At 57.0% G+C, this 27,079-nt stretch overlaps 2 protein-coding genes and 1 long non-coding RNA gene across 4 annotated transcripts; 1 reads left to right on the forward strand and 2 right to left on the reverse strand.

The window, feature by feature from the left end:
- Positions 1 to 151: 151 nt before the first annotated feature.
- On the reverse strand, positions 152 to 6,840 carry MVD (mevalonate diphosphate decarboxylase). The gene is made up of 10 exons (XM_061386996.1): positions 6,689 to 6,840; positions 4,671 to 4,741; positions 4,153 to 4,267; positions 3,742 to 3,888; positions 2,843 to 3,042; positions 2,680 to 2,754; positions 2,361 to 2,579; positions 2,062 to 2,177; positions 1,193 to 1,301; positions 152 to 760 (listed from the first exon to the last, which is right to left on the reverse strand). The coding sequence occupies exons 1-10, from the start codon at positions 6,756 to 6,758 to the stop codon at positions 680 to 682; spliced, it is 1,203 nt and encodes a 400-aa protein (XP_061242980.1). The 5' UTR covers positions 6,759 to 6,840; the 3' UTR covers positions 152 to 679.
- Positions 6,841 to 6,897: 57 nt separating this feature from the next.
- On the forward strand, positions 6,898 to 14,059 carry LOC133230097 (uncharacterized). Its single transcript, XR_009730745.1, has 2 exons — positions 6,898 to 13,598; positions 13,677 to 14,059. It is a non-coding gene; the product is annotated as an uncharacterized LOC133230097 (long non-coding RNA).
- A 383-nt stretch (positions 14,060 to 14,442) lies between these two features.
- On the reverse strand, positions 14,443 to 26,296 carry SNAI3 (snail family transcriptional repressor 3). Of its 2 annotated transcripts, XM_061386998.1 has the most exons (4): positions 25,855 to 26,296; positions 21,934 to 22,554; positions 20,244 to 20,468; positions 14,443 to 19,594 (listed from the first exon to the last, which is right to left on the reverse strand). In XM_061386998.1, exons 1-3 carry the CDS (start codon positions 25,928 to 25,930, stop codon positions 20,290 to 20,292), a joined length of 876 nt encoding a protein of 291 aa, XP_061242982.1. In that variant the 5' UTR covers positions 25,931 to 26,296; the 3' UTR covers positions 14,443 to 19,594; positions 20,244 to 20,289. The 2 variants fall into 2 exon arrangements, with proteins under 2 accessions (XP_061242982.1, XP_061242981.1); XM_061386997.1 differs by having other exon boundaries at positions 14,443 to 20,468.
- Between the last annotated feature and the right edge of the window lie 783 nt (positions 26,297 to 27,079).

Raw genomic sequence — 27,079 nt, forward strand, 5'->3', positions numbered from 1 at the left:
CCTGTCAGCCTTAGTGACCACGTCCACCCAGCACCGTGTGGCTGTGGCCTGTGCTGAGCATCCCACCCATGGCAGGGAGGCCCCAGCCCCGCCCCCTACAATGGCCACCCAGCTCCCTGGGTGAGGGCTGCAGAAAGCACACCAGGCCAGGTGGAGTCCTCGAACTGTCTTTACTCTGGCCTTGGCACTGCTCCCCTGTCCCGCAGACACAACACTGCACCCGCTCAGGGGCCTGGGCTCAGAGTTGGGGGAGCACCTCATGGAGCTATCCTGAGGTGACCCGGCTTCCAGCTCTGAGGGGTACCCCGACACGCCATCACCTCCTGTGGCAGTGGGGTGGCCATGAGTCCAGGGCCCTAGAGCCCTTCATGATCGATGCACCAGCAGCTCCCTGCCGGCTCAGTCCCCTAGTCTTGGATCGGGGTCCAGGTCCCCATCTCAGCAAGCACTGGGTGCAGGTCAGGGAAAGGTGAGGCACTTGGGGGGCTGCCCCTGATCACCTGGGTGGCTGCAGGCGTCATTCCATCGCCCAGTTCGGCCACAGCACATGGCCCGGCCCAGAGCAGGCAGTCACCCACAAATCCCAAAAAGCGTGGCCTGTTGACCACCACACCCAGCTCCCAGTCCCAGCGAAGCGGCCCCTTCTCCCAGCGGCGGCCGGGCCCCATCAAAGAGGTGCTCAGGCAGCTGGCTTTGGCAGACCGTCAGGACCCAGGAGATGAGCACCAGGGTCATCCAGGACCTGAGGCCCGGGTCCCACCTGTGGGGTTAAGAAATTATTATCAGGGAGGGACAGAGTGCATCTGCCCTTCCAGGAAACGCAGGCAGGTCAGACACCCTGGTGATGCTGGGCCCAGGGCCCAATCCTCAGGCAGAGCCTCAGTCCCTCTGGGAAGACATGGAGTGGACAGCAAGTCCAGGGCGGTCGGCAGAGGCCAAGGCCTGGGGAGCATAGGTCACAGGTCTGGGAGTCAAATGGGACCCTGACTTGCTCTGGAGGGTACCCTACAGTCCAGCCCCACCCCTGCATACCACTGGCATCCATCAGTCCTTAAATATCCTTCATGAGTGACTGAGGGGAACACTAGGTGCTGTGAAACCAAGGAGCAGGGTCACAGCTACCTCACTGACCCTCCTGTGGATGCCCTGGGGCAAGCCTGCAGGGCGCGTGCGGTGTGCAGCCAGGACTCACCTGGGTGGCAATGATGTATCTGATGCTGCCAGGGACGGGGTCCATGCCCAGCGCAGCTTTAAGCTCATCTGAGAGCAGGACGGGCTCCACGGGCAGCCCCTTCAGAAACCTGGGGGAAGAAGGCAGGGCTGGACTGCAGTCCAAGGACGGCAGGGGTGGGACGTGTGCAGCACAGGCAGATGCAGGACTGCTGGGGGTCGTGACTGCCAGCGGGGTTGGGGCCTTTGGGGCTGATGAACAAGGGTGCTCAGCCTGTTCTTAACGCCACTGGGCTGCACACCTCGAGGTGGTTAAATGGTGGGTACGGGCACACACGGAGTGAGGAAGCCAAGGCCTAGCTGTCTCTGAGGGGAGGGCTTCAGGAGACCCCCACGAGGCTATAGTACTGCCCCTCGCCCTGGCCCACCATGCTGCCATGCCCCGTGGGGACACAGCTTAAGAAACGGCCTCAGTTCAAGCTTAATCTCACAAACCACCCCCGCGGTAACCAGGGTGATGAGTCCAGAGCCCCCACATCCTCAATTGTGGGGCCCATCCTACGCAGTATGGGAGCAGTACTCAGCTCCACCTACCAGAAGCTTCACTGCCTCCTTAGGGTGACAGATAAAAAGAAGCCACACACGCTTCTCAAATCCCTAGTGGGTCAAGTGTCCCCACACTGAGAACAGGGCCCCTTAAACAGCTGGGAGGGAGAAATCCAGATACCCTCGTCATCACAGGGGCCGCTGGAGACAGGCACGTATGTGCCCCTGAGGCTGGGCCAAGTGGACGAGCATCCACAGCCACATGGGGACACATGTGGGGACACTGCCTGTGGTCCTCATGGCTGCTGCCTGCCACGGCCTCCTGGATGGGGGCCTGCAACTCACTTGTCTCCGTTCGACTCAGGGGGGAAGCTGTGCCTCACGGCAGCCACAAACTCAGCCACGGTGTCATCCAGAGTGAAGACCACAGCGTTGGGACCCGCATCAAAAGTGTACGCCACCTGGAACCGGGCAGTCAGATGGGCTCAGACCAGCTTCCAGGACCCAAGGGCCACCCACTCAGGATGGGGAGTGGAGTTTTTCCAACATGGCGGCTGTGCCACCAATGAGAGTGAGATGGAGACGCAGCCCCCAGCAAAGCAGGCTCCTTGAAGCCCGTCTGGGACACCCAGCCCCACACCTGCCTTGGTCTGCCCATGGTGAGCGTTGAAGCGGTGCACCAGCTGGATGATGCGCCGGGATGTGTCACTGAGGTAGGAGATGGGCGGGAAGGTGTCCAGGCAGGTGGCGTGGAACTGGTTGCTGTCCTTCATGGTCAGCTGGCCAAAGGCCTGGAAGTTGCGCTCCCTGATGCAGCGGGTCATCTCGGCCATGCGCGGCGGCACCAGTGCCTCTGCCCGGAACTGCAAGGCAGATGGCCAGCCCGTGAGCTGCATGGAGCCGTGAAGCCTGGTTTCCGAGCACCCCTGAGGAGCCGCCCGCCCAGCTGCCCACTGGCCTCACCTTGAGCAGGGCACTGGTCTCCACGCTGGTCTGCATGCCTGCCGTGCTGCCCATCGGCTTCCTCTCAGCGCTCACCTGCGGTGAGGGAGGGAGGCTTTCACCACGCCCGCGGCCCAGGGAGCCTGGGAAGGCCCTCTCGACCCCGGCTGGGCCCCCCACTCACCACGAGGATCAGGACTCGGAGCTCCGGCCAGTGTGACTCGGGGGCCACCTGACGGGCGACGCTGTCCTTCCCATCAGGGCGCTCACCCATCTGCCACTCCACAAAGCCACCGTACAGGCTGCGGCAGGCGCTGCCTGAGCCCCTGCGGGCCACTTCCGACAGATCGCTGTCCACCCCATAGACCCGGGCCAGGGTGTAGGCTGCAGGTGGAGGTGGGGGAGGCTCAGATAGGCTGGGGGTAGGGGAGTGGTCTGTGCTCAGTGACAGAGAAGGGGGGCACCTGGGGGATGGAGCCTCGGCCCTCAGCTCCGTGGCTGGCATTCAGCACCCATGTGCTCACAGGCTTAGCCTCCACAGAGGGCTCTCAGGGTACATGAGCTGCTGGGAGGAGGAGCCCTCTGGGGACCAGGAGGCCTGGGGCTGCTGGCAGTGCTGGGCGTAGGCCAGGACTTCTTAAGGGCATGATGCCGGGATGCGGCCCTGGGGTGTCCACAAGGCAAGCTCTCTGCCCTGGTTCACTGGTCTCAGGGCTACGTGGAGGACGTGACCCAACCACCCACCGCTGTGGTGACCGGCTTTGCCCCCAGCTTTGGGGTGGGGGGGTCCTGCTAGAGACTGAGCCACAGGAGGGCAGGGCAGAGCAGGGATTCCGAAGGAGCAAGATGGGCTCCTAATAGGCCGTCTGAGAGCCTGGAGCCTGGAGCCACAGCCCTGGGGTTCTGCTACGTAAGCCAAGAAATCACCCTCACTTAGTTTAAGCCAGTTTGAGGGGGATTTTGTCATGTGCCAGGTCCTCCCTTCAGAGCCCCCAGAATATCTTAGCGTTCAGAGGTGCGACATGGCTGAGGCCGTGGCCTTGCATGCAGGGCAAGCACTGGGACCTGTCCTGGGGCACCCACCTAAGCAGGCATAGCCTGCAGCCGAGGAGGCCAGGCCTGCAGCCGTGGGGAAGTTGTTCTCCGAGGCCACATGAACCTTGTAGCTGAGGCTGAGAGGCAGTGGGTCTTCATGGCCGTCGCTCCTCCGCTTACGGGCCAGGCGGCGGACTGCGAGGAGGGAGACGATGCCTGGGTCAGCACAGGGGGACTGGCCTCTGCCCGAGCTCCTTACACAGACCTCCCCCTTCTCGGGAGACCCCAGGCCCAGACCTGGCCAGGCTGACAAGCATCGGCGGCCCCTGAGATGTGAGGTGGGGAGGGGCAGGTGACAGCAGCAGCTTCTGTGCGCTCAGACCCACCCAGCGCGAGGAAGCGGCACAGGGGTAGGGGCAGGCTTGTCCTAACCCCAGCATCCCCAAGGACCCTACTCACTCTCCCTCAGGCAGGCCTGGAGGCGAGGGTGCCCCATATCCTCCTCCCGGCCATTCAGCCAAATCCGGTCCTCTGTGAAGTCCCTGCTGATGGCGGCCGTCGTGGTGGTTTTCAACTGGGAAAGAAAGTTCAGGGCACCTCAGTGGTGGGTACCGGCCAAGCCCCCCTCTCTGTGGGGCCTTTCCTCCCCTGGTCCCTCTTAGTCGCCGGCTCAGGGCAGTGGCTTTGCTAGAGAACAGGGACGTGGAGGTGGAGGCCAAGGCAGGCCAGGCTCAAGTGGTGGGGATGCCCCGTGGGTGTCCACTACACAGGGCAGGGCCCACACGCCCATCTCCCAGCAGAGAATGCAGGGCAGGGACCTCCTAGGAGGGCTCAGCATGTACGTGCCCGTGTGCTGAGCACACCTCACAGTGGGCGATGGGACGGATGGCGTTCGTTGGCTGGAGATGTACTGCTACCATCTGTAAACAGGGGTTTTGTAAATATTTTTTCGATGTGTAGCATCAACCCATGCTCACCTGATCCTGGTGCAATGTGACGCTCAGAGAGGAATTGATGGGCAGGATCAGCTCCTCATCTCGCTTTCCCCCTGGAACAGACGGCCCGCCGCAAAGCCAGTCAGTGTCCCAGCCCAGTGTACTAGCACCCTGTTGCTCTCGCCCACCAATTCCCTGCCCCTCCCCACCACCACCGCCACCTCATAGATCCCCAAGTTGCCTGGATCTTGCTCTTTCACTGCACAATCTAAGTCCCCCTCCTGTTGTGCCCCTGCCTTCAGGAATCCCTCGTCGATTGCTCCGCACTTCACTTAGCTCCTGAGAGCAGAGCTGGAGGCCAGTCCATCCCTTTGCTTCACTGCTTCTGTTTTGTTTTTCACTCATTCAGCAAGTATTCTTGGAGTGCCTGCTGGGTGCTGAGTGCTCTGATTTAAGTCTGTTCCCTTTCCCTCCCAAACAGAAGAAGCCCCATTTACTGAAAATTTCTTAAATCTCCCTGCTTATACCCCGGGAGACACTCTGGAATTACCCCCACTTCTGCTGAGCTCTTCCACTCCTGCATATCACAGCAAATACGGAAAACCTTCCAGAAAGTCCAAAATCTCAGATCCACTGTTAGGCACAGGTGGGGACGAAAGGGTCCCCACCTTCGTCTTTGGGGTGGCGGACAGTTACAGGACATGAGGAGAACGATCCTGGTAGGTAACCCAGGAGAACCCAGAACGATCCCCCATAAACATGCCCAGTTGCTTGCTGACAAAAGTGCAAAAGCAGTTCCTTGGAGGAGGCGTGCGGCCTCTTCTGAAAATGCCGCTGGGTGACTGGACATCCATGGCCCAACACAGCCACGCCTCAGTCTCATGTCTTGAACAAAAGTACTCAAAATAGATCAGACTTCAACTTAAAATGTAAAAGCCTAAAACTTTTAGGAAAAAACATAGTAAACACTCCTCAGGATGAAGGCCTAGAATCAAGACGTCTCTGACTTGCTACCAAGGATGGAGAAGATGACACATTGGCCCCCACCACCATTTAACAACTTCAACCCTTTGAAAGGCTCTGTTAGGAGGATGAAAAGAGAAGCTACACGGTGGGAGAAAATATTTGCAAACCTTGTATGTAGCAAGGATTATTATCTAAAATACAAAACGAACTCTCAAAACTCAATGGTAAAAAGCAGACAGTTCAGTTAGAATGTGGACGAAAGTCCTGAAGAGAGATTTCACCTAAGACTCACGGAGAGGAAATGAGCACACAGAACGCTGTTCAACATCACCGAGCAGCAGAAGAAACAGGCTAAAGCCATAGTGTGATGTCATCATCAGAATGGCCAAAATAACAGCTGGTGACAACAATGCGTGCCAGAAAGCTGGATCACCCATACAGTTATATGTGGTTGGCGGGGATGAAAAATGGTACAGCCAAATGGGAAGTTTGTTTCTTTAAAAAACCAAATATGCAACCACTCTATGGCCTAGCAAGTGTACTCCCGGGGCATTTATCCAGAAGAATGAAAACTTACATTGACACAAAAACCTGAACACAAAAGTTTACAGCAGCTTTTTCCATAATTGATCCCAACTGGAAACAGCCCAGTTGCCTTGCAAAGGCATATTGCCAAGCAAATTGTGGCCCCTCCCCCCGGGGACTCCAAGATTCACGCGGGTGACTCTCCAGAAACTAGTGAGGGAGAGGAGCCAATCCCGGGAGCATTCTTGAGACCTGAACAAGACAGACACCGAGAGCAGGTGGAGGTGGCAGGGTGGGCGTGGCCGTGGGAATCAAGCCCCCACGGGGACCGGCGTCCTGTATGAAACACGTCCCCAGGTCTCCTGGCTGCACGTGGTGCCCAGCTCCGCGATCGCACCGCGGGAGGGTCCCCACATCTGCACGCGTACCCACAACCACGTCCACACGAGGGCCCAGCCCACCTGCCGCTGGCCGGGGACCCGGTCCACCGCCCAAACAAGCCCCTCCCAGCCTCAGTTTCCCTGTCCGCAGGGCCCCTAGATCCTGCGCCTCACGAGCCCACCACTCACAGTACTTGACGACAGCGATGTTGACGGGCGCGGTGCAAGTCACCACCACGATCGGCTTCTCTGAGGCCATGGCCGAAGAACAGAGGGACCCCAACCCACGGCAGCCGGCCTTCCAGACCCGCGCCGCAGCGGGACCGGCGATTGGTCCTCAACGCCCCACCTGCTCGCGTGTTGCCCAATCAAAGACGGGTCTGGCCCATGCTCCGCCTCTCAGCCAATGAGTGGCATCGGAAGATAGGCTGGCGACCCTGAGCCCGCCCCCGCTGGCCCGAAGACGCGGTCTGACTCTGCGCAGGCGCAGGGAGTGGTTCGCCTCCGCCCCCCGCCCCGCACACTCACGCGAAGTCCGCGCAGGCGCGAGCTCTGCGCAGGCGCCTGGCGGTGCCGTTCCCCAACCTGCGCGGAGGTTTCCAGGTGAAGACTCTGGGTGAATGACGCTGTCAGCGCCGTAAGACATGCGCTCCGCCTCCCGAGGTCCCCCACGCCTCGCCGCCCTGGGTTTCCCTCACCTAGCCGCCCGAAATTCCCCTCACCCGGCCGCCCTGAGATTCCGTCGCCCGAGTTTTCCTCAGCCCGGCTGCCCGGGGTTCCCACAGGCTCCCCACCCCCTCACCAACCAGTTCCTGGGTGAGGGGCTGCTAAGGGAGGAACTTCTTCGGAATAGGTACTTTCCAGCCCTACCCCCGTCTTTTAAAGCTCCGTACCAGCCGGGATTCTCTTTTCAGGGTTAAAGTTCAGTCGCTCAGTCGTGTCCGACTCTCTGCGACCCCATGGACTGCAGCACGCCAGGCTTCCCTTTTGAAGTGGGTTGCCACATTTATAATGACTCTTATTGGTGTAAAACGTACCATTTTAACCACTTTGAAGCTTGCAATTCTGTGGCATTAAATACCTTCACATTGTTGGGCAACTATCACCACTCTCCAACTCTAGAACTTTTTCGTTTTCCTAAGGTCAAATTCTATTCCTTACACAACAACTCCCAGTTTCCCCCTTCCGTTTGTAAAAATTTATTTTTGGCTTTAAAATGATTCGGTTTTCAGTGAAGATAGGAGCGCAGCCCGCACCCACCCCCCCACCCCCGCCCCAGTTCTGTTCCTACAAGTATAGCGCAAATAGCTTTCTTCTGATTAGGTGTTTTTTGGAGACCATCCTGAAGATCTCCATTTGCCATAACTTGTCCAACTGGTCCCCTGTTGGTTGACAATGAAGTTCTTATCAGTTTTTGGACACGAGCAGCTTTCTTGTGCAAGTGTTGAGTCCTTTTTTAGGATAAATCCCTGAAATTGGAATTGCTGGCCCTAGCAGGATGTACCTGAAGTAAAGCTGATAGCTCTTGGCAAGTTCCCTCTGGAAGTTCCATTGATCCCAGCCGCCAAAGTAAGGGATCTGGAACGTTCCCCAGCACAGCAGCTCCCCGTCAACCTGACTGGTGAAAAATGGTATCTCACTGTTTTCAGTTGTGTTTCTGATGGTTGTTACATTTTTCTTGGAATCACTGTTTTGTTTCATGCAGACCCATTAAAACTTCCTTTGAAGAGCTGTTGGTGCATTTCTCTGGACAGTGGTCACAGTGTATTCTCTGAACTATAGAAGCAAGGTCGCCTATGAATATCAGTGATTTGTACAGTGTGTGGCAGTGATGAAGGGACATCTCACACGTTCATGATGCCATCTGTTTTGCACCAAGTACTGTGCCAGGTGTCCCACTCTGGGGGACTTCACCTGGGGGACTTCATTTTATTGTTTATAATTTAAGTATTGACTATAGAGTGAAATGTGTCACCCCACGTTCATATGTTGAAACCTAACCCCCAGTATGATGGCATTAGGAGGGGGCCTCTGGGAGTGATGAGGTTATGGGGGTGGGGCCCTCATAACAGATCCCACAGAGTTCCTCACCCTTTCTCCAGGTAAGGGTACCATCATGATCCAGGAAGGGGCTCTCGTCAGACACCAAGCCTGCCAGCACCTTGATCTCTCGTACTTCCAGTTTCCAAACTGTGAGAACTCAGAGGTGGTTGTTTAAGGCCCCAAGTCTGTGGTATTGTTTGTTACAGCGTCCTGAACAAACTAAGACAAAGACAGTATTATATGTAGTTGATTTAAAGAGAGAATTACCAGACACTCTTCTATGCTTAACCCCAGATTCGGCAGCCACTTTATTTTTTAACTTATTTTGGCTGCACTGGGTCTCCATTGCTGGGCGCGGGCTTTCTCTAGTTGCGGCGAGCAGGGGCCACTCTTGGTCGCGGTGTGCAGGCTTCTTATTTTGGTGGCTTCTCTTGTTGCGGAGCACGGATCTAGTTGCCCCATGGTGGGATCTTCCCAGACCAGGGATGGAAGGGACACTGTGTCCTCCTGCACTGGACTGCCAGGGAAGTCCAAAGGCAGCCACTTTTACATCTGTTATTTTCCTCCATGTTACTTTTCTTTCTTAATTGATTGACTGTTCTGGCTGCACTGGGTCTTCATTGCTGCATGTGGGCTTTCTCTAGTTGCATCTGGCGAGGGCTGCTCTCCAGTTGCGGTGCATGGGCTTCTCATTGCTGTGGCTTCTCTTGTGAAGCATGGGCCCTAGAGTGCCAGCTCAGTAGTTGTGGCACATGGGCTTAGTTGCCCCGTGGCATGTGGGATCTTCTTGGACCAGCGATTGAACACGCATCCCCTGCATTGACAAACAGATTCTCAACCACAGGGAAGCCCCTTCCTCCATGTTTCTAAACAGCCTACTTGTTTCCTTCTTTCTTTTTCTCCTTCCTTTATTATCATTTTTGATGGCATCTTTTGATTGTCACCAAGCAGAAATGAGGAATTGTTTTCTATCCCCGCCACAATCCATCCTCCCCCATACAGGTAATGTTCTCAGTGTTATGATCGTGTGAACCATGTTCACAGTTGAACACGTAGGTATTAAGTGCCTGACTGTGCATTTGTGTAGTGGGGAACCTTGAACAAACAAGCCCCCTGAAAGAGGGCTGGGCATAGACCCCAGGTTGACACCATCAGCCCTTGCTCTTCCGAACAGTCAGCCTTCAAGCATGTAGAAGATAAGCTCATCACAGGGCCTCTATTTCTGGGGCTTTTTGTTAACTAGATGTGGGTTAATGCCTGTTCTGCCATAGTGGGAGTGATAAACCAAAGGACAGAAGCTTTTACAGATGGTCACGTGTTCTGATTTGCTCCATTAAAATGTATTTCATGGTGATGTGGTAGGTGCCTTGACACCTCAGGGAGTCAGCCTGAAGTGTCAAGGCTGCAGGACAAGAGCAGAGCCTGGAGCATTTCTCACAGCCTTCCTCAGACTTCCTGTCTTATTTCAAAGCATTTTTTAAATGTAAAATATATAACATGAAATTTACCTTCTTAACCTTTTCCTTTAAAAAAAAAATTTGGCTGCACTGGGTCTTAGTTGCAACATGTGGGATCTAGTTCCCTGACCAGGGATTGAACCCAAGTCCCCTGCCTTGAGAGCACAGAGTCCTACCCCTGGACCCACCAGGGAAGTCCTTAACCATTTTCAAGTGTGCAGTTCAGTGGCAGTAAGTGCACTGACATCGATGTGCAGTCATCCCCAGGTCCGTCTCCAGAACTTTTTCCTCTTCCCAAACTGAGACTCTATGCTCAGTAAACTGAGTGTGAATCTCCTCCTCCAGCCCCTGGCAGCTACTCTTCTACTCTCTGTGTCTGAATCTGTCTGCACCAGGGACCCATGTAAGTGGAATCCTGTGTCTGGCTTATTTCACTGCGTATAATGTCCTCAAGGTTCATCCATGTTGTAGCAGATGCCAGAACTTCCCTGCTTTTTAAGGCTGAGTAATATTCCATTGTATGGATGGACCACATGTTGTTTATCCAGTCATCTGTTGTGGGTATTTGTGTTGCTTCCACCCTTTGGCTGTTGGCGAGTAGCGCTGCTGTGAACGTGGGTGTCCACTGTCTCTTGTTATAGTTCCTCTTATTTGGTTCTTTGGGGTACACACCCAGAGGTGGAGTTTCTGAGTCATGCGGTAGTTCTGTGTTTAATTTTCTGAGGAACCTCCAGTTTTTTTCCACACTGCTGCCCCATGTTACCTCCCCACCAAAGTCCCCAGCTTCCATTTCCTGTGTCCTCACTGACACTTGTTCTTTCCCTTCCTTCCTTTTTTGCGCAGACTCCCTAACGGCCGTGAGGTGTGAAGCCGTGTCTCCTTGTGGTTTTGATGTGCATTCCCAGATTTCCTTTCATTTGCAGTGATTTCTCAGTGTTGCTAAGCCAGCGCGTGGTGTGGCGTTGCTCAAACATTAGTGTGAATACCGGTCACCCAGGGAGCGTGTTGAAATGCTGATTCTGAGTCAGGAGGTCTGGAAGACTACCTATGTAGCCAGTGTCCCGGGTGTTCAGGGCAGAAGCTTGCTGGTCGAGGGCCACACCATGAGTAACAAAGAGCCCAGGACACACAGGGGCTCTGCAGTCAGACCAACCCCGTGTGTACGTAACTTTGCAAGCCACGGAGAAGTGTTTCCTACAGCAGAGCAATTCTCCCTCCAGGGACTTAATGGACAGGAGGTGACTTGAAAAGATGATGTGTAGAGTTTTCTTTATTGCCCTTTCATTTCAATTCAGTCCACCCTGGAGACTCTCAGCAGCGAGGTTTTTTTTGGAATCTGGGGGTGAAACATCACAGAGCGTGGCAGTGAGAGACGATAAGGGAAGGAGTCTTCTCTCCTGGGAGATTACCGTGGGGGCGGGGGCAATCTGACACTTACAGAAGAGGTGGCGGTGCAGAGGTGCAGGAGACTCCACCGTGCGGTAACGCGGGTGAGGCCCAGAGCATGGGCTGCGGTGAGTATGTAAGAGGAGTCGGCAGTGGGAGCTGAGGTGGCCGGGGCACCAAGGAGTGACGCAAGCGGGGCGGTGTGCCAGCGAAAGGTGGGAGGGACGTTCTGGGGACGCAGGCAGAGGGGAGCAGACTGAACAGGAGCGCGCCATCCCTCCAGGAGGAAGTCCATCTCTTCCTCAGGCCGAGCTGGGAGCCAGCAAGCAGCCAAACCCTCTTGTGCACTGGTTGGGAGCACCTGTTCAGAGTGAGAAGGGCCCAGAGCCCCAGACTTCACCTCCCCCCCATCTCATTTTCTTGTCCTTTTCATTATCTCCTAAACTCCTCAGGACTTAGTATCTTGGCCTTGGGGATTAAGGCCTTGAACTTGGTGATCTCTAAAGACCCAGGACTTGTACTCTGTGCCCGCACAGCAAGCAGGTCTCCATGGGTCATGACAGAGACACGGAGGCATGACACTTAGAATATTTCCTGGCCACAAAATCTTTTGATTGTTTGGTACTTCTTTTTTTAACAGAATTTTTAAAAATTTCCATTGTAACCATTTTTAAGTGTACAGTTCAGATGCTTTAGGAGCATTCACGTTGTGGTATGGCCATCACTTCCGTCTGCTTCCAGAACTCCCTCACCTTCTCAAGCTGAGACTCTCTTCCCACTAAGCCCCTCCCTACCCCCACCCCTCCTTCCCCAGCCCCCTACAGCCACCATCTACTTGCTGTCTCTGTGACTGTGACTCCTTTAGGTCCCTGTATCAGTGGAATTGTACAGCACATGCCTTTTTGTTTCTGGTTTATGTCACTGAGCATCATGTCCTTGGGACACCCCCATGTGGTGTGTGTCACGATTTCCTCCCGTTTTATTGCTAAGGAATGTCCCTTTGTACGGATGGACCATGCTTTATTCATCCACCTGTTAACCACTGTGAATAATGCTGCTGTGTCTTCTGCTTTTTTCGGACACAACCATCCTCAGCTCATGGGCTGTCCAGAAGTAGGTGGGAAGAGCTGGGTTTGGTCTCTGGGCCATGGCTCACTGACCCTGCTTGCAAACATAATCATCCCCGATCACGTTCTGTGCTCAGCTTTGGGTCTTTCTGTGAGTCCCTGGGGACATTCCCATCCAGAGGAAAGGCTCTGGGTGGAGTGGCCCAGAGCCGAGGGCTGACCATGTCTACAGGGGACCCCCGTTGTGCGCACAGTACCGCGGGCTGCTTCCTTGCGTCCCCTTTAGCCCCATGCCCGCTGTGAGCAGCCCACAGTCACCTGACTCAGAATCTTTTCAAGCTCTTCTATGGACCCATCACCCTTTTTAATTACAAAGTGTTCCTGTGAATTACGACTTCCCTGTAGCTCAAACGCTAAAGAATCTGCCTGCAATGCAGGAAACCAGGGTTGGATCCCTGGATCAGGAAAATCCTCTGGAGAAGAGAATGGCAATCCACTCCAGTGTTCTTGCCTGGAGAATTCCATGGACAGAGAAGCCTAGTGGGCTACAGTTCATGGGGCTGAAAAGAGTCAGATACGACTGAGCGACTAACACACACGCACATACACACACACACGCACACACGGACCCATCACTCCGACCTCCCTCTCCTCTTTTTCCTCTGCCTCTCTGTCTTGTTTCCCAAAGTCTGGTCAGCTCTGAGTGGCTTCCTTCCGGCCTGCTTCCATCTGCAAGCCCTTCCTCCTCCCTCAGCCAGGCATGAGGGTCCCTGCCCACATGGCTTCCAGAGCTCCCCTCCCTGCACATCCTCCCAGCCCCTTAAGACCATCTCACCCCACGCCGCGGCCCCGGGTTAAAAACAGTATCTGCCGTTCTGATCTAGTGTGTTATTTCTGATTTCCAAGTAAAAGGAAATTCAAAATTGCTTACTGAAGAGCAGTGTGGTTTAGGAGCCAGGACCCTGGAGCTGGAAATCCCAGCTCTGCCACAGGCCTGCTGTGTGACTCTGGGAAAGCTGCTTCAGGCTCTCTGTGCCAGCACCCTCCCTTATAGGGGATAAAAACACGAGAGAGGTCATGTCAGTGCCGCGCCACGTGCATCTGCAGTAACTGCTGGTCACTCTTCGTCCCCAAAGGAGCTCTCAGGTAAGTCCAGTCACTCTTCAGAAAAACTGTTCATTTGGTTAAATCAGGAGTAAGTTACACGGAGTCCGTCACTTCCAGCTCCCCCAAGCAAGAGCTCCAGACATGGCATCACGTACTGTATGCACGAGGTGGGGACGCCTGGCCAGCCGGGACCTGCAGTTGGCATCTGCCCACACTCCTGCCTTCCCGCCAGAGCCACCGACTGTGGAAACTATTCCCCTCATCCAGGGACACATGCACCCAGCTCACCTGCTTTCAGACGCCCGCACGTGTGCTCCAGCACCCCAGCCACCCCTGTAAATAGATCTGGGGCTTGATTCCTGTGGCCTGGATAAACCAGGAGACTGCTTTGCAGGCCTCCTGGGGCTGATGATGGTATTTCATTTGTGCTAAAGAGAGCAGACCCCTCTCCAAGGCTGGGAAAAGCCCTGATATCTGGATTAAAAGGGGAGGAAAGTCTGGTTACGTCGAGGTCGCCTTGTTCCGTTTATTCCCTCCGTCTCTTGATGGTTTTCAGGTGTCTGTCCAGGATCTGGTGGAGGTCAGGCATGGATATGCAGGCTGCCACTGCGCGGCAGAGGTCATGGGGGAGAGTGGCTTCATATGTGCTGCTGAGGATGTCAGGCTTGAACTCAAGGCTGCAGGACAGATAGACAGCCCATCTGAGGCTGCAGGACAGATAGACAGCCCATCTGAGGTTGGAGCAGCGCTAGGTGAGTGGGTGGTGGAGCTGCACCGGCGTGCAGGGTGGAGGATGGATGGAAGATGGACCTGGGGGCCAGGAAGATTCTTCCGCTGTCAGCCTGAGAAATTACGAGAATGTGGACTGTGGTGCAGGCTATGAGGGTTGAGGTGAAGATGCTGGTCTGAGAAAGGCTTGGGAGGTGGAATTGGGTGACTGTGGGGTCAGGAAGGTGAATACAGGGGTGAGGAAGTCACATGGCCTCAGAGTTGTTCCCAGAGTCAGTGAATAAAGCAGAAAGCATCTAGGCAGAGTCACCCCCACGTGACCAGCCAGTGTCTCCCCTGGAGCGATGGGCCCACCGCCCAGCTCCTCCTGGGGCTGCCCACCTGCTGCTCCAGCCCCAAGAGCTCACGTTCACATGTCAGGGTCACACAAGGGACAGGGGTTGCCACGCTGTGCATCTCAGGGACCCTCACACCCTCACAGACGATTGAGGACCCCAAAGAGTGAATGTGTGTGTGTGGGGACTCCTATTTATTTTTACCTGCTTCAGAAGTTAAATGTGCTAAGTTTCTTAAAGATTTTGTTTATTAAGTTTATTAAAAATAATCACAATAAACTCATCACACCTTAACATTTTGTGAACAATAGCTATTTTCTGAGACAAAGCTGTAATGAGGAGAGTGGCAGTGTTTGGCGTTTCTGCACATCTCTGCCTTTGGCCCCATGAACATCCTCCTTGTAACACTCTGCCTGATGGGTGGGCTGTACTGTAACTGCTTTTAGACAACACTGCTCTGGTTGGAAAGGACGAGATCTCCTCCAGGTGCACTCTGATCCTGGCGCTGGGCAGTGAGCTTCCTGTGCGCTGCTCGTCTGTCTGCTGCTTTGTCTTTGGTGCAGGCAGGGCTTTGTGGCATCTACATTGGTCATTTGGAAAATACTGCTTCACTGACTAAGCAGAGCTTCCAAATGCCGACGAGTTTCATTTTATAGTATCAAAAACTCTCATCCGAAAAGTCCTTAAACTTGGGAAACTGCCAAGCTTTTAGGGAAGACAGACGTTTCCAAAATTGCCATTTTTTCTCGAAAGCACAAATGCTTGTCACTGGCAAGTGTAGTTCTTCACTCAGAAGCTCAGAGGGACCAGGACTCAGGGACTGAAGATGTCCTGAAGCTGATGTGCTTTGTGTGGGTAGGTGGTGGTGAACTGTGGTGCCCTGGTGTGTGTGGAGCCTCTGGCAGTGCGGCCCCCCCAGCTTCTGCACTGTCCATGGGTGTGGTGGCCGTAACCAGCCCCCCCCAGTGCAGCCCCTGGTCTGCTGACCACCTGAAGAACTGCTGGTGTAGGAGTGTGGGTTAAGTTCTGCAAGAGAAGGAGGTAGATGACCCCTGAGGTGACCAGAGCTGAGCGGCTAGCTGGCCGTGCCTCCCCAATGCCAGCGGGGTCACCTGACTGTCCTCAGTCTCGGGCTCTTTCTGACTGGTCCCAAGCCGCTACATCTCAGAGGCTGCCCTGCAGCGCTCACAGAAGAGCCCCTGGGCTCTATGACCCGCCTTCCTGCAGCCTCCCATTTCTGAAGCACAGGTGTGACTGTGTCCTGGGCCCCAGACCTGTTCCCAAGGGGAGGACAGGTGGCAGGTGTTTGAGCTGCAAGCAAGAACTGAAGTGATTCTGCATCTTCCTGAGCACTAGTTGCAGGCCATCCTTATGGGGGACAAAAGAGCAGCCCTGAGGGGCGGAGGCGTGGGAGGGGTCATCCTGGGGAGAGCGGGCTGTGAAACCCAGTCGGAGGCTCTGACTGACCCACGGGAGGACCGTCATCTGTTCTACATGATACCCAAGGATGGACCCTGGTGGGAGCCCCCTCCACTCTTGCCCTCTGCCCTCCTGTCCTCCAGCTCTGCCCAGTGCTCTGCGGGCACCTGGGGATGGATGCTTGGGCAGCTGCCAGACCACCTCTCCAGCAGCTCAATGGGCCAGGCGGAGGCAGCTGGGAGGAGAGGTACACTGGAGCTGGAACTTGGTGGTCAAGAATGGACAGAGCATCCGGGAGGGGTTAAGGGTGGAGGGTCTCCCTAGAATGAGCAGTTGTGTTGTGTTTTTGGCGTCTCCTGTGTCCTTGGCTGCCACGTCCCCCTGGCCCCTCTTGAGTTCTGCAGCAGAAGCTCACCTACTTTCTCGCAGACACCGAGGCGTCGCAGTAGAGTGAAGCTCAGCAGAGCCACGAGGCTGGAGCCAGCATGCCTCACTGCTCACCTGGCAAGGACTCTGTGTTTGCCGGCAGAGGCCTGCAGACCCCCGACTTGTAGAGGGGGTGCTGCCCGCCGCGCCCAGGTCCCAGCCTCTCCCTAGCACCTCTCGGTTTTGGCTGCCATGGTGCTCTCCCTGGAATGCTCCACCATCTGCAAGGTGATGGAGGCTGGAAACTTTTGTTCCACTGAACTTTGCCAGGGAGCTATACTTAGCCACCAAGTGGAGGCCAGGAGTGGGCTCTCTGAGTATAGATAGTAACCAGTGGGCTATTTTCAAACTTCCAGAGAACCCCCGGAATATTCTGGGCCAACCCGATATTTATGGAAGCTTCTGGGCTCCCTAGTGCGTCTGCAGATTCAGGAGAGAGGTCTCAACAGGGAGTGGGGGGCAGCTGGGCCCCCAGGAGGCCGGGCATCCCTCCCACACCTGTCCTGGGATCTGAGCCATGAGCCGGGCGCGAGCGTCCCAGTCAGAAGGCGGCCCCAGGGGTTTTTTGTCTGCCGCCCCTCACGCGCCTCCCGGGAGCACTTTTCATATGGTGCAGATGCCGCCCCCACCCCAATTCTCTTGTCCAGAATCCTGCGGATTTCTTAGGCTCCTGCTTTTGCCCAGACTTAGCCCACTGCCTCCGAAACACCTGCTTCCTATTCCTCAGGTCCTGGGGCTCCTGTCCCCCAACCCAGTCTCCTGCCCTGGAGAGAGGCACTGACAGTATGCGTGGAGCAGTGTGATCAAAAGGCCTTCCGACGGGAGAAAAGAGAAAGTGTGACACATAAAAATCTGGGTAGAGAAAAGAAAGCCTGTAGTTGCAGGGCAGGAGACCCAGATAGCAGTGCCATACCTCACGTGGGGTCAAGTGTGAGTGAGGGTTGGACCCCTTCTTGATCCCCACCCGTGGGTGTTGGGAGTGGGCTCCAGAAACCCGAACACTAAGCGAGTGTCCTGGGTCAGTGCTGCTGCTGACTAGGCAGAACCACGAGGAACAGAGAGGTGGGAAGCTGTGAGGCCTGAGTGGCCAGCAGGGACGTGGCCCCATGGCAGGGACGCGGTGTGCTGACTGCGGCCACCCTGCTCGGAGGGGAATGTCTCCCCCATTCATTCCACGTTGGCTCCCTGGCAGGTGCCCGGGCCTGTCTTCACCCTGCCTGCCAACCCACCCTCCGCCAGCCCAGATATAAATATAAGAGCATTTTCCATGGGCCAGCACAGAAGGGCAAACATGGGACTTTATTTTAGGCTTGTGAAATTCCCTTCCTCCATCCCCAACAGGTGCATCGGCTTCATTTAGATATTGGTGCTCAGAAATAGAACACAATTTACAATATAGCTTCCTTCAGGCATCTGGATGCCATTTTAAAAAAGCCGTCCAGCGCGGTGGTCGGACACAAACACAAGTGCAGTTGGAGCTCAGCCTTTGCCAGGAACCAGCAGAGGCTCCCGAGCCCTGGGCTGCCCACCCCACCCAGCAGCGGCCCGGGCACTTCAGGAGACGGTGCGGGGTGGGGGTGGGGTGTCCCTGTAGGCCAGAGGCCCCTTCTCACCCACAGTGAGGCCCTGACCAGGACAGCGGAGAGGAGGTGGGGTCAGGCACCAGCAAACTCCAGAGGGGGCTCTGGGGGTGGGCTCATGCTGCCTTTGGCGAGGTGTTTCTTGTGAGATGGCTGCCGCCTCGACCCTTCGTGCCTGAGGGGAACAGGGACCCACCAGACATCTCTGGGCAAATGTGTGTTGTCGTCAGCTGTTACAGGGTGAACAGTGCCCCCATTCATATACTGAGGTCCTGACCCCAAGGAACCTCAGAATGTGGCCTCATTTGGAAACCGGGTCTTTGCGGATGTTGTCAAGAGGAGGTCATCAGGGTGGGTCCTTGCCCAGTCTGATGGGTGTCCTTATAAAAAGGGGAGATCTGGACACAGAGACAGACACACACACGCGGGGAGATGGAGGCAGAGACGGGGGTGATGCTTCCATGAGCCAAAGAATGTCAGAGGAGCCAGCAAAACAGGAGCTAAGAGAGGCCTGGGGCCCCAGAAGGGACCAGCCTGGCGGGCACCTCAGCCTCAGACTTCCGGCCTCCAGGCTTGTGGGGGAGTCATTCTCTGTGGTCTGAGGGCCCCGCTCTGTGGGTTTGTAACGGCCACCCCAGCAAAGGGCACATTTCCTTCAAGGGAAACGTCCGGTTCCTGCCATCTGTCCTCGAGAGAGGCTGACTCCTGTGAGGGGGGCAGTGGGCCTGGGAACGCGAGTGTGGCTTCCTCCTCAGGGTCTGTGTTGTCAGCAGATGCAGTCTGGTTCAGGCTGGATCAGGGGCTCTCCTGGGTGGTTAGTTTCATCAGGGTCACCCTCGGTCCAAAGAAGCCCAAGGTCCAGTTTCCTCTGGCATGTCCCCGGGTCCCTTCTGACGGCCGGATCAAACCAGCCACCCGGGGCCTGTTGGCCCCCTGACGTGTCCCTCAGGGTCTGTGTGTGCAGAGCCGGGGACGGTGTGGTCCTGTCACACAGGACACAGGAAGGGGGTCAGCAGGTCCAGTGGCTCAAGGCTGAGAGCGGGGGCCTCTGCCACTTGCCATGTGACTTCACCCTGGAAGCGGGACCGAGGTGCCTAACTCTGTCCCTTGGCCAGGACCAGCCCTCCTGCAGAGTGGAACAGGCGTCCCCTCCTGGTGTCAAGGACTCAACCCATCTCCGCCAGACTCAGGCTTCCTTCCTGGTTCCTGAACGCCACCCCACAGGGTCCAGTGCAGACGACTCAGACACGCTGCCAAGAAGCCGGGCCAGCCCAGCAGGTGACTGCCCATAACAAGGAAATGGGGTCTCAGCGTCTGAGTTAGCTTGGAAAGCTGTGTTCTGGGTGGGATCAAAGATGGGCTGTTCGCTGGTTTGAGGGTGCTGCAGCCTCAGGAAGGCACTGCAGCCTCAGGAGGGCGCGTGCAGGAAGGAGGCTGGACGCTGAGTAATGGGCTTGGGCCGCAGGCAGGGGGCTACAGTGAAGCTGTGTCCGTGGTGGTCAGTACAGATGCTGCAGGCACAGCATGGACTGTCCTCTGAGTTAGGCTTTGAGGAGATAAACGCCCATCACAGACAGCCGGCCTCGGGTGCTCTCTCACACCCTCACCCCGTCCCTCGTCTGCGTTGAACTGTCCCCACGTCCTTCCAAGGGAAGGTGCCCTGCTCACCTGGGGCTGCCAGCCCAGAAGGACCGCACAGCTCAAGGCCCTTGACCCTCGGTTTCCCCTACTCTGGCCAGAAGCCCGGATCATCCAGGTGCCCTGCAGCTGCAGCAGCCTGTCAGAGCTCAGCCTCTTCCGTGGCCCTGGGGGACTGGGCGAGCCTCAGAGGCCAGCGCATCGGGAGTGCAGGCTCTTTATCACCCTGAATCCACCCGCCTCGGGGCCTCCTGCTGCTCCCTCCTCAGGACAGCCTAGTGAGGAGGCAGGGGGATGCGTGTCGTGAGTGTGCGCCTGTGCACACGTGACATGAGACAGCTTGGCCCACCCCCAGGCAGGTGGAGGTGAGCCTCGAGGTAGCTCTGCCCGCGGGTGGCCCCCAGGGATGTGCTTGGCCCAGGTCAACCTGTCAGTCAGGAGCGGAGGGCACCCAGGGTAGCCCCGGCCTTGTCAGCCTCGCTCAGGGGTCGCCTGTGTCGGCTGAGCACGGAGGTTCTAGTCAGGATGAGCGTCTTCCCTGGAGAGAAGCCCCTCACCTGGGCAGGGGAGGGCGCCGGGCTCCTCAAGGACACCCCTCCCCTCTCAGGGGGCGCAGCAGCCAGCCTCCTCATGCCGCGCCAGGAGCGCCATGCGGGAGAAGGTCTTGGCGCAGCGCTTACACCGATACTTCTTGGTGTCCGAGTGTGTCTGTAGGTGGGCCCGCAGGTTGGAACGGTCAGCGAAGGCCCTGCTGCAGTGAGGGCAGGTGTAGGGCTTCTCACCTAGGGGAGCAGAGGGGACACCGGTGAGGGACCCACTTGCAGCAGTCAGAACACTGAGGGGGAAGCCCCCGCCTTGTGAGTGAATAACTGCCCCATCCAGAGGCTCGCTCAGCCCCCCAACAGGGACTCCAACGCCTTCCTCCCCATCGCCCCCTCCCTCCGGATAACTGATGGGGGGGGGTCCTCTCCACGCCTGCCCTCAGCCGAGGGGTCACGTGCCCAGTAACCTGGGCAAGACCTCAGCAGCTAAAACACAGACTTTGGTGAGATGGCTCTTCTGCTGGAGCTCCCCAGGGCCCCTGCCACCAGCCCTGGGCAGGAGAGGCGCTGCGAGCCTTCTGGCAGCTGTGCCCACCCCCACCTCCCCCCAAGCCTTGAGGGTGGCCATGCGCGGGCAGCATACAGGCCCTGGAGTGCACCCGTGTCCTCCAGGCCGCCTCCAGTCAGGGCAAGCGGGGATTTGGACAGAGTCCTTCTGCTGGGACCTTCTGTTAGGCCGACCCAACAGGTGTAAAAGGAAGGTCAGTGAGAGTCCTCTGTTCAGCTCTGCCTGTGTGGAGAGTCCTGCAGGGCCCTGAGCATCACGTTCCCGCTGCCCGGCCCTTGTGTTCCCAGAACAGGGCGCTGACCCCTGACGGTGTGATCGGGCGCCCGGAGGGGGACATCCTCAGTGAGTGGTCAGGGAAAACCGGATGGATTTCCAGCCTGAAGAAAGGCTCCTATGAAACCCTCCTTCCTGTCCCTCATTCAGTACGACTCACAGGGCTGTGACCGAGGTGTAAGGGAGGGTCCAGTTATGGAAAGTGTGTGTTGTAAGGCCCGGAGCTGCCTCTCCGTGCCTGTCTCTCAATCACCAAGTGCTTCACAAAGCCCAGGACTCGAGATGAAGAGTCCCCGAGGGCAGGGCAAGGCTGGGCCCTTGCAGTCTTTCTGGGCTGTTTAGTTTACCACTAAGACGTGGCTCCCTGCCCCACATTCCCCTCCCATCTGCCCCTCTTCTGCAGCACTTGGCACTCCGCGGCCACCCTCTCACCCAACGATGGGTTTGCTCCAGAGTAACTCCCAGCCCCCGTCTCTGTCCCTCAGACAGACTGTGCGATCCCCTGGGGTCCTCCTGCCCAAGCCAGGCCCTTCTGGCTCCTCTCCTTTCCTTCTCCTCCAGAATCTGGAAAGGCCACGGAATGTGAGAAGTCAGCCCCTGCAGACGCCCTGTGCATCCCACCAGGTGTATGAGTTGATACTGGAGACAGGAATGTCCCCAAAAGGATGCCTATGTGTCCTAAACCCGGGTACCTGTGAGTCTGGGGGTGTGGGCCTTTGAGCCGCAGCCTCAGGACACCAGGAAGTAGAAGCAGTGTGTGCATCTGTCCTCTTGCTTATGAAACCACCCCTCTCCCTGCACCTCCCGCTTTGAGAGCCAGGCCTCACCCCGCCCCCAGCTAGCTCCTTGGGGGCCCGCGTCTACCTGTGTGGGTCCGGAGGTGGCCCTGGAGCAGCCAGGGCCTGGAGAAGGCCTTGCCGCAGATGGCACAGAGGCAGGGCAGCGTGTGCGTGCGGATGTGCATCTTGAGGGCGCCCAGGCTGCCGTACTCCTTGTCACAGAACTTGCAGGTGAAGCAGCGCTGGGCCTGCAGGTGGCAGTGCAGCTGCTGATGCCCGGCCAGGGCGGCCGGCGCGTGGAAGGGCCTGTGGCAGGGGAAGCCCCCCGGGCTGCAGGGGGCCCGCTCGGCCCCCGGCAGGCAGCAGCCCGGAGGCTGGGCCCCATCTGCGTTCAGGATCGAGGGCCAGCGCGTGGGCAGAGCCAGCAGCGGGGGCAGGTTGAGGTGGTTCACGCTGTCTCTGAGAGGTGCGCTGGGGGCCCGGCCAGCCCGGGGGTCCTCCAGGCTGACTTCCAGGGGGCCTGGCCCCAAGGCCCTGCCAGCTTCCTCATTACACAGGAATGTGGGGAGGGGCAGGGAGACGTGGGCAACGACGGAGGTGAAGTCCCAGGGCTGGGGAGGGTCGCCAGATGTGGACGGGGCTGCCTTGTCTGGGAGGACGAAAGGCACCACCAGCCCCCCACAGGCTGCACAGGCACCACTGGTATCTAGAAGCAGGGCAGGGAGACAGGGCACGGTGAAGTCTGAGTCCCAGTGCTGGGAGTGCTCCAACCCGCCTTCCTGGCCCAATCCCACAACCAGGCCTTCGGCAGCCCTGTGCAAAGGAGGTCCTCACCAGACAGAAGTGTGGGCCACTGGGTCAGAGCAGGAATCTCAGCTCCTCTTTAAAAACAAGGACAGAGAAACATCTCACAGGGTCCCAGAGCAGCCCTCAGGGGCCAAGGGAGACCCCCTGACCCCCTGGGCAGGATAGGCCCTGTCTCTGAGCCCCTGCCCCAGCTCAGGGCCAGCTCAGAGCTCCGTCCTGCGGGCTCCCACACAGCATTAATTCACAGCACTTGGCAGCAGGCCGATGTGTGTAAAATAGCTAATTGGCCTCCAGTCACCTCCGACCCCGCTTGCCCATCACAACATGGGTGCACACAGCCTCCTGCAGACGCTCCCAGGTCAAAACAGGTTGTTCCAGCTGGTGTCTACTGCCTTCTGGGTTGGCCTGCCCTCAGGCTGTGGGCCAGCATGCCTCATGCTTGACCCAGGGGGCAGAAGCCCCCAGAGTAAACAAGTTAGGCAAGTTCAGTTCTGCACTTCCCCAAGATCAAATCTCCAAACAGCTCTCAATCTATTTCTTATTTCATGTGTCAAAATAAATCTCTGGCCCCATTTCTGTGTCCGCACTATTGCTCTGGGTTGAGAGAGACAGACCATAGAATGGGGAAAATATTTGCAAATCAGATATCTGATAAGGAATTAGAGTCAAGAATATATAGGGAAACTTTGCACTCAACAATGAAACAACAAATAATCCAATTTTTAAATGGGTAAAGAATCTGAATAGACATTTTTCCAAGGAAGACATACACACAGCCAATAAGCACCGGAAAAGATGCTCAGTGTCCTTAGCCTGCAGGGAGATGCAGGTTAAAGCCATAGTGAGGTGCCACATCATACCCATCTAGGATGGCTAGAATTAAAAATAGGCAATTAGATGTGTTGACGAGGATGCAGAGAAATGGATAAGTGAAGGAAGTTTTCCCTTTCTCCACCCTCTCCTGACTTCACTGTTTCCCACTGCAGTCTTCCCAGTGATAACATCAACACACCAGTTTCCTGTCCTTCCAGAAGTGGAGGCTGGACAGTGATTAGCTAAGGGATGAAGTCCAAGGAATTTCTGGAGACAGCACTGGGGTGCCCAGAGAGTCTAAGGGCCCTTGTATAGGAAGAGAGTCACCTTAAGTCTCTGAGGCTCAGCTACTACCCAGGCCCCAGGTGCCACCATGGAGCCAAACCCTATCTGGGGGCCGGTGTTGACCCCACTGGGAGGGCAGGGGAGAGGCAGCCATCTGCTGGGTGCTTGTGACTGCATGCTTCTGTTAATACTTTTCTTTTTAGTTAATTAATTACTTTGGCTGCGCTGGGTCTTAGTTGTGGCATGTGGGATCTAGTTCCCTGACCAGGGATTGAACCCAGGCCCCATGCATTGGGAGCACAGAGTCTTAGCCACTGGACCACAGAGGAGTACCTCTGCTAATACTTTAAATGTTTCCCCATACATCCTGGGTTAGCTAGATTGTTTTATTCATCCTGTAGCTCAGATTCCTGGGAGAATAGACTTTTAAATTCCCTTCTGGCTTCAGGGGTTCCCTGGGGAGGCCCAAAAGGGCACTTATTGAAAAGTGAAGAATGCTGCTGCTGCTGCTGCTGCTAAGTCGCTTCAGTCGTGTCTGACTCCGTGCGACCCCATAGACGGCAGCCCACCAGGCTCCCCCGTCCCTGGGATTCTCCAGGCAAGAACACTGGAGTGGGTCGCCATTTCCTTCTCCAACGCATGAAAGTGAAAAGTGAAAGTGAAGTCGCTCAGTCGTGTCCGACTCTTAGCGACCCCATGGATGGCAGCCCACCAGGCTCCTCCGTCCATGGGATTTTCCAGGCAAGAGTACTGGAGTGGGGTGCCATTGCCTTCTCCAAAAGTGCAGAATGGGGGACCCCAAATCCAGCATCTCAGGTCTATGCTAGGGTAACTGCCTGACAGAAAGAGGGTCACCACAGCCATTTGGCCTCAGGAAGCTGGTGCTCAAGGCTGAGGGAGAGGGGTAGGGAGCAGAACACTGGTGGCCCCAAGGCTGCTCCCTGACCATCAGTCACTGGGCCTTGGGCGACTGTGGGGTCTGCACAGATGAGTGGGGTGCCTGTGACACTGGACTCTAGACAATGGTTTTTCAGCCTGTAAAGCCACGACCCATGTGAATTATGTGTCCTGTCATACATGTATATCCAAAAGAAAAGTTTCCTTTACCATCTGCATTGTACTCTGATGGTTTCTGTTCTTTTTTATTTTATAAAATTGCTGGTGGTGACTCAACTGGATTTCTAAATGTGAAGTTGAGAATCCCAGTCCTAGACTCTGCCCACTGGTGACAGCACCCACTCCCCCAGCCTGGACTGTCTCCCTGCTGCCAGTCCTGAGTGGGCACCGACTCTGTGCTCTAGTCTCCACAATGTCCCTCCACCCCGCTCTGAGACAGCAGTACCCCAGAGGGTCTTCACCCCAAGAAGCTGTGGAGCTGGGGGCAGCTCTGACCACTCCGGAGAGGCCTTTGCCCTGGCACCTCCACGTGTTCTGACCCTAAAGGGAGTGGAGATGAGTGCACAGGCCTGGTTGCTGGACGCCCGTTTCCCCACCTGGGTGAGGACTGTCCTCCCTTAGTCCAACCTACCCTGGGCAACCTTCTCTAGGGTGAAGGGAGGTGGGAAGGAAGGAGACCCCCAGAAGGGGTGAGGAGGCATTGGAGGGGGCCCAGCAAACTACTGGGCGAGCTGGGGCTTGGCACCAAGGGCCCCCTGGGTCACTCTTCCCATTCCCTCTGCTCACCACCGACGCCAGGATGCTCTGGGGGCCTTTGGAGAGCAGCCTGGGGTCACGTCGTCTCTCTCCGCAATATCTGTGGGGCTCTCTCAAATATCTTGTCCCAGGAAGATGGCCCTGGGGTCCTTTTTCTAGGATGAACATGCCAGGCCATAGCTAAGATCCTCAGAGTGACTAGGGGCCTGGAAACTTATCTAAGTGGACAGAGAATCCTCACCCACTCTGCCTGACGCGAGGCCGAGGTCCCTGGAGTGCACAAGGCGTCCGCGGGACACCTTCCTACCTTCAGCTCCGTGGTCCCTCCTCCCACCTGGGACAGGTGTCCCGGCTCCCGGGGGGCGCGGGCGGGCGGGGACGAGGCGTCTCCCCTCTTGCCCCGCGGGAGTCGAGCTCTGGGCGGGGCAGGGAAGCGAGCAGCCCCTACCTCTCTGCGTCTCCAGCTGCCCGTAGTTGGGGACCCTGTGGCTGGAGTGCGTCTTCACGAGGAAGGAGCGCGGCATGGTGCCCTCGCGCGGGTGGCGCTCAGCGTCCGCCGGGGCCCGCGGGCTGCGCGTCCCGCAGGTGCCTGGAGGGTCAGGTTATTAGCATAGCGCGCCGCCTCGGCCAACCAGCGCGCGGCGCGGCCGGGCCTGGGCGGGGCCGCGGGGCGGGGCCTCGGGCCACGCCCAGGACAGGTGCGCGGGCCGCGGGGGAGGGAGCGCGTGGCTGCGTGTCCAGCCCACGGGACTTCCCTGGCGCGCGCCATGAGTCACGCCGACCCCGAGACCTGGCGCGCCCACTCGCCGTGGACTGAAAGGAGGAGGTCAGGGCTGGGCGGAAGCCTAGCTGGGCTCAGTCCACCCTGTGGTGGGAGCGTGAGCAGAGTCCAGCTTTGAAGAACCTGCTCCAGCCAGTTATAAGCCCGCCCCGCCTCCTGCGCAAACCCTCAAAGGTAGGTTTGATGAGCGCCAGCCCTGAACTGCAGAGCTGACCCTGTTGACCCGCTAGAGTGGTGACCAGGGGCTCGACCGGCCTTGGGGAGAGTGGCCCTCTCCCAGTGGGAGGGGACCCAAAAGAGACAGTACTTTAGCAGTTGGCTCCAGAAAGCTCATTTGGAGAAAGGACACCACCTGACATTCCGGAATTCCGAGGGTTCAGACAGGCAGTTGTGGGAAGTGGTGTGAGAGGGCAGTGTGCGTGCACCCGCTGCCGCAGCCTAGTCTGTGTGACCCAGGCAGCCTCACCTTCTGTGTCTTTTGGAATTTTCAGTGCCACCAACAGCCGGCCATGCCTGCATGTCTGGTACCTTCTGATGTGGACATTTTATGAGTTCAGGGGTCCCTCTCTGGCGGGGGTGGAGGAACACACTGCCAGGCCCCTAAGAACCACCAGGCACTTCCCTGGCTGTGCAGCAGGCCTGCCTTGAGAGACACAGGCACCATGTGCAGCCTGATGCTTTGCCAGCCAGGAGCCTGGGGGTGAGTGGAGGTGGTGAGGAGTCCACAGAGGAGCCTCAGAGAGACGAGGGGAGGGAGGCCTGAGTCACATAGGGTCTTATATGCCTTCAGTTTTGCAGAAAAGAAAACGTGCCAAGGTAGGCTACAGTGGGACTGGGACTGGGGCTGGCACTTCCAGCCTCATTCAGGGTGTCTGTTGCTTGGTTAGGGCTC

This window comes from Bos javanicus, chromosome 18 (assembly GCF_032452875.1).
Source record: "Bos javanicus breed banteng chromosome 18, ARS-OSU_banteng_1.0, whole genome shotgun sequence".
NCBI lineage: Eukaryota > Metazoa > Chordata > Mammalia > Artiodactyla > Bovidae > Bos > Bos javanicus.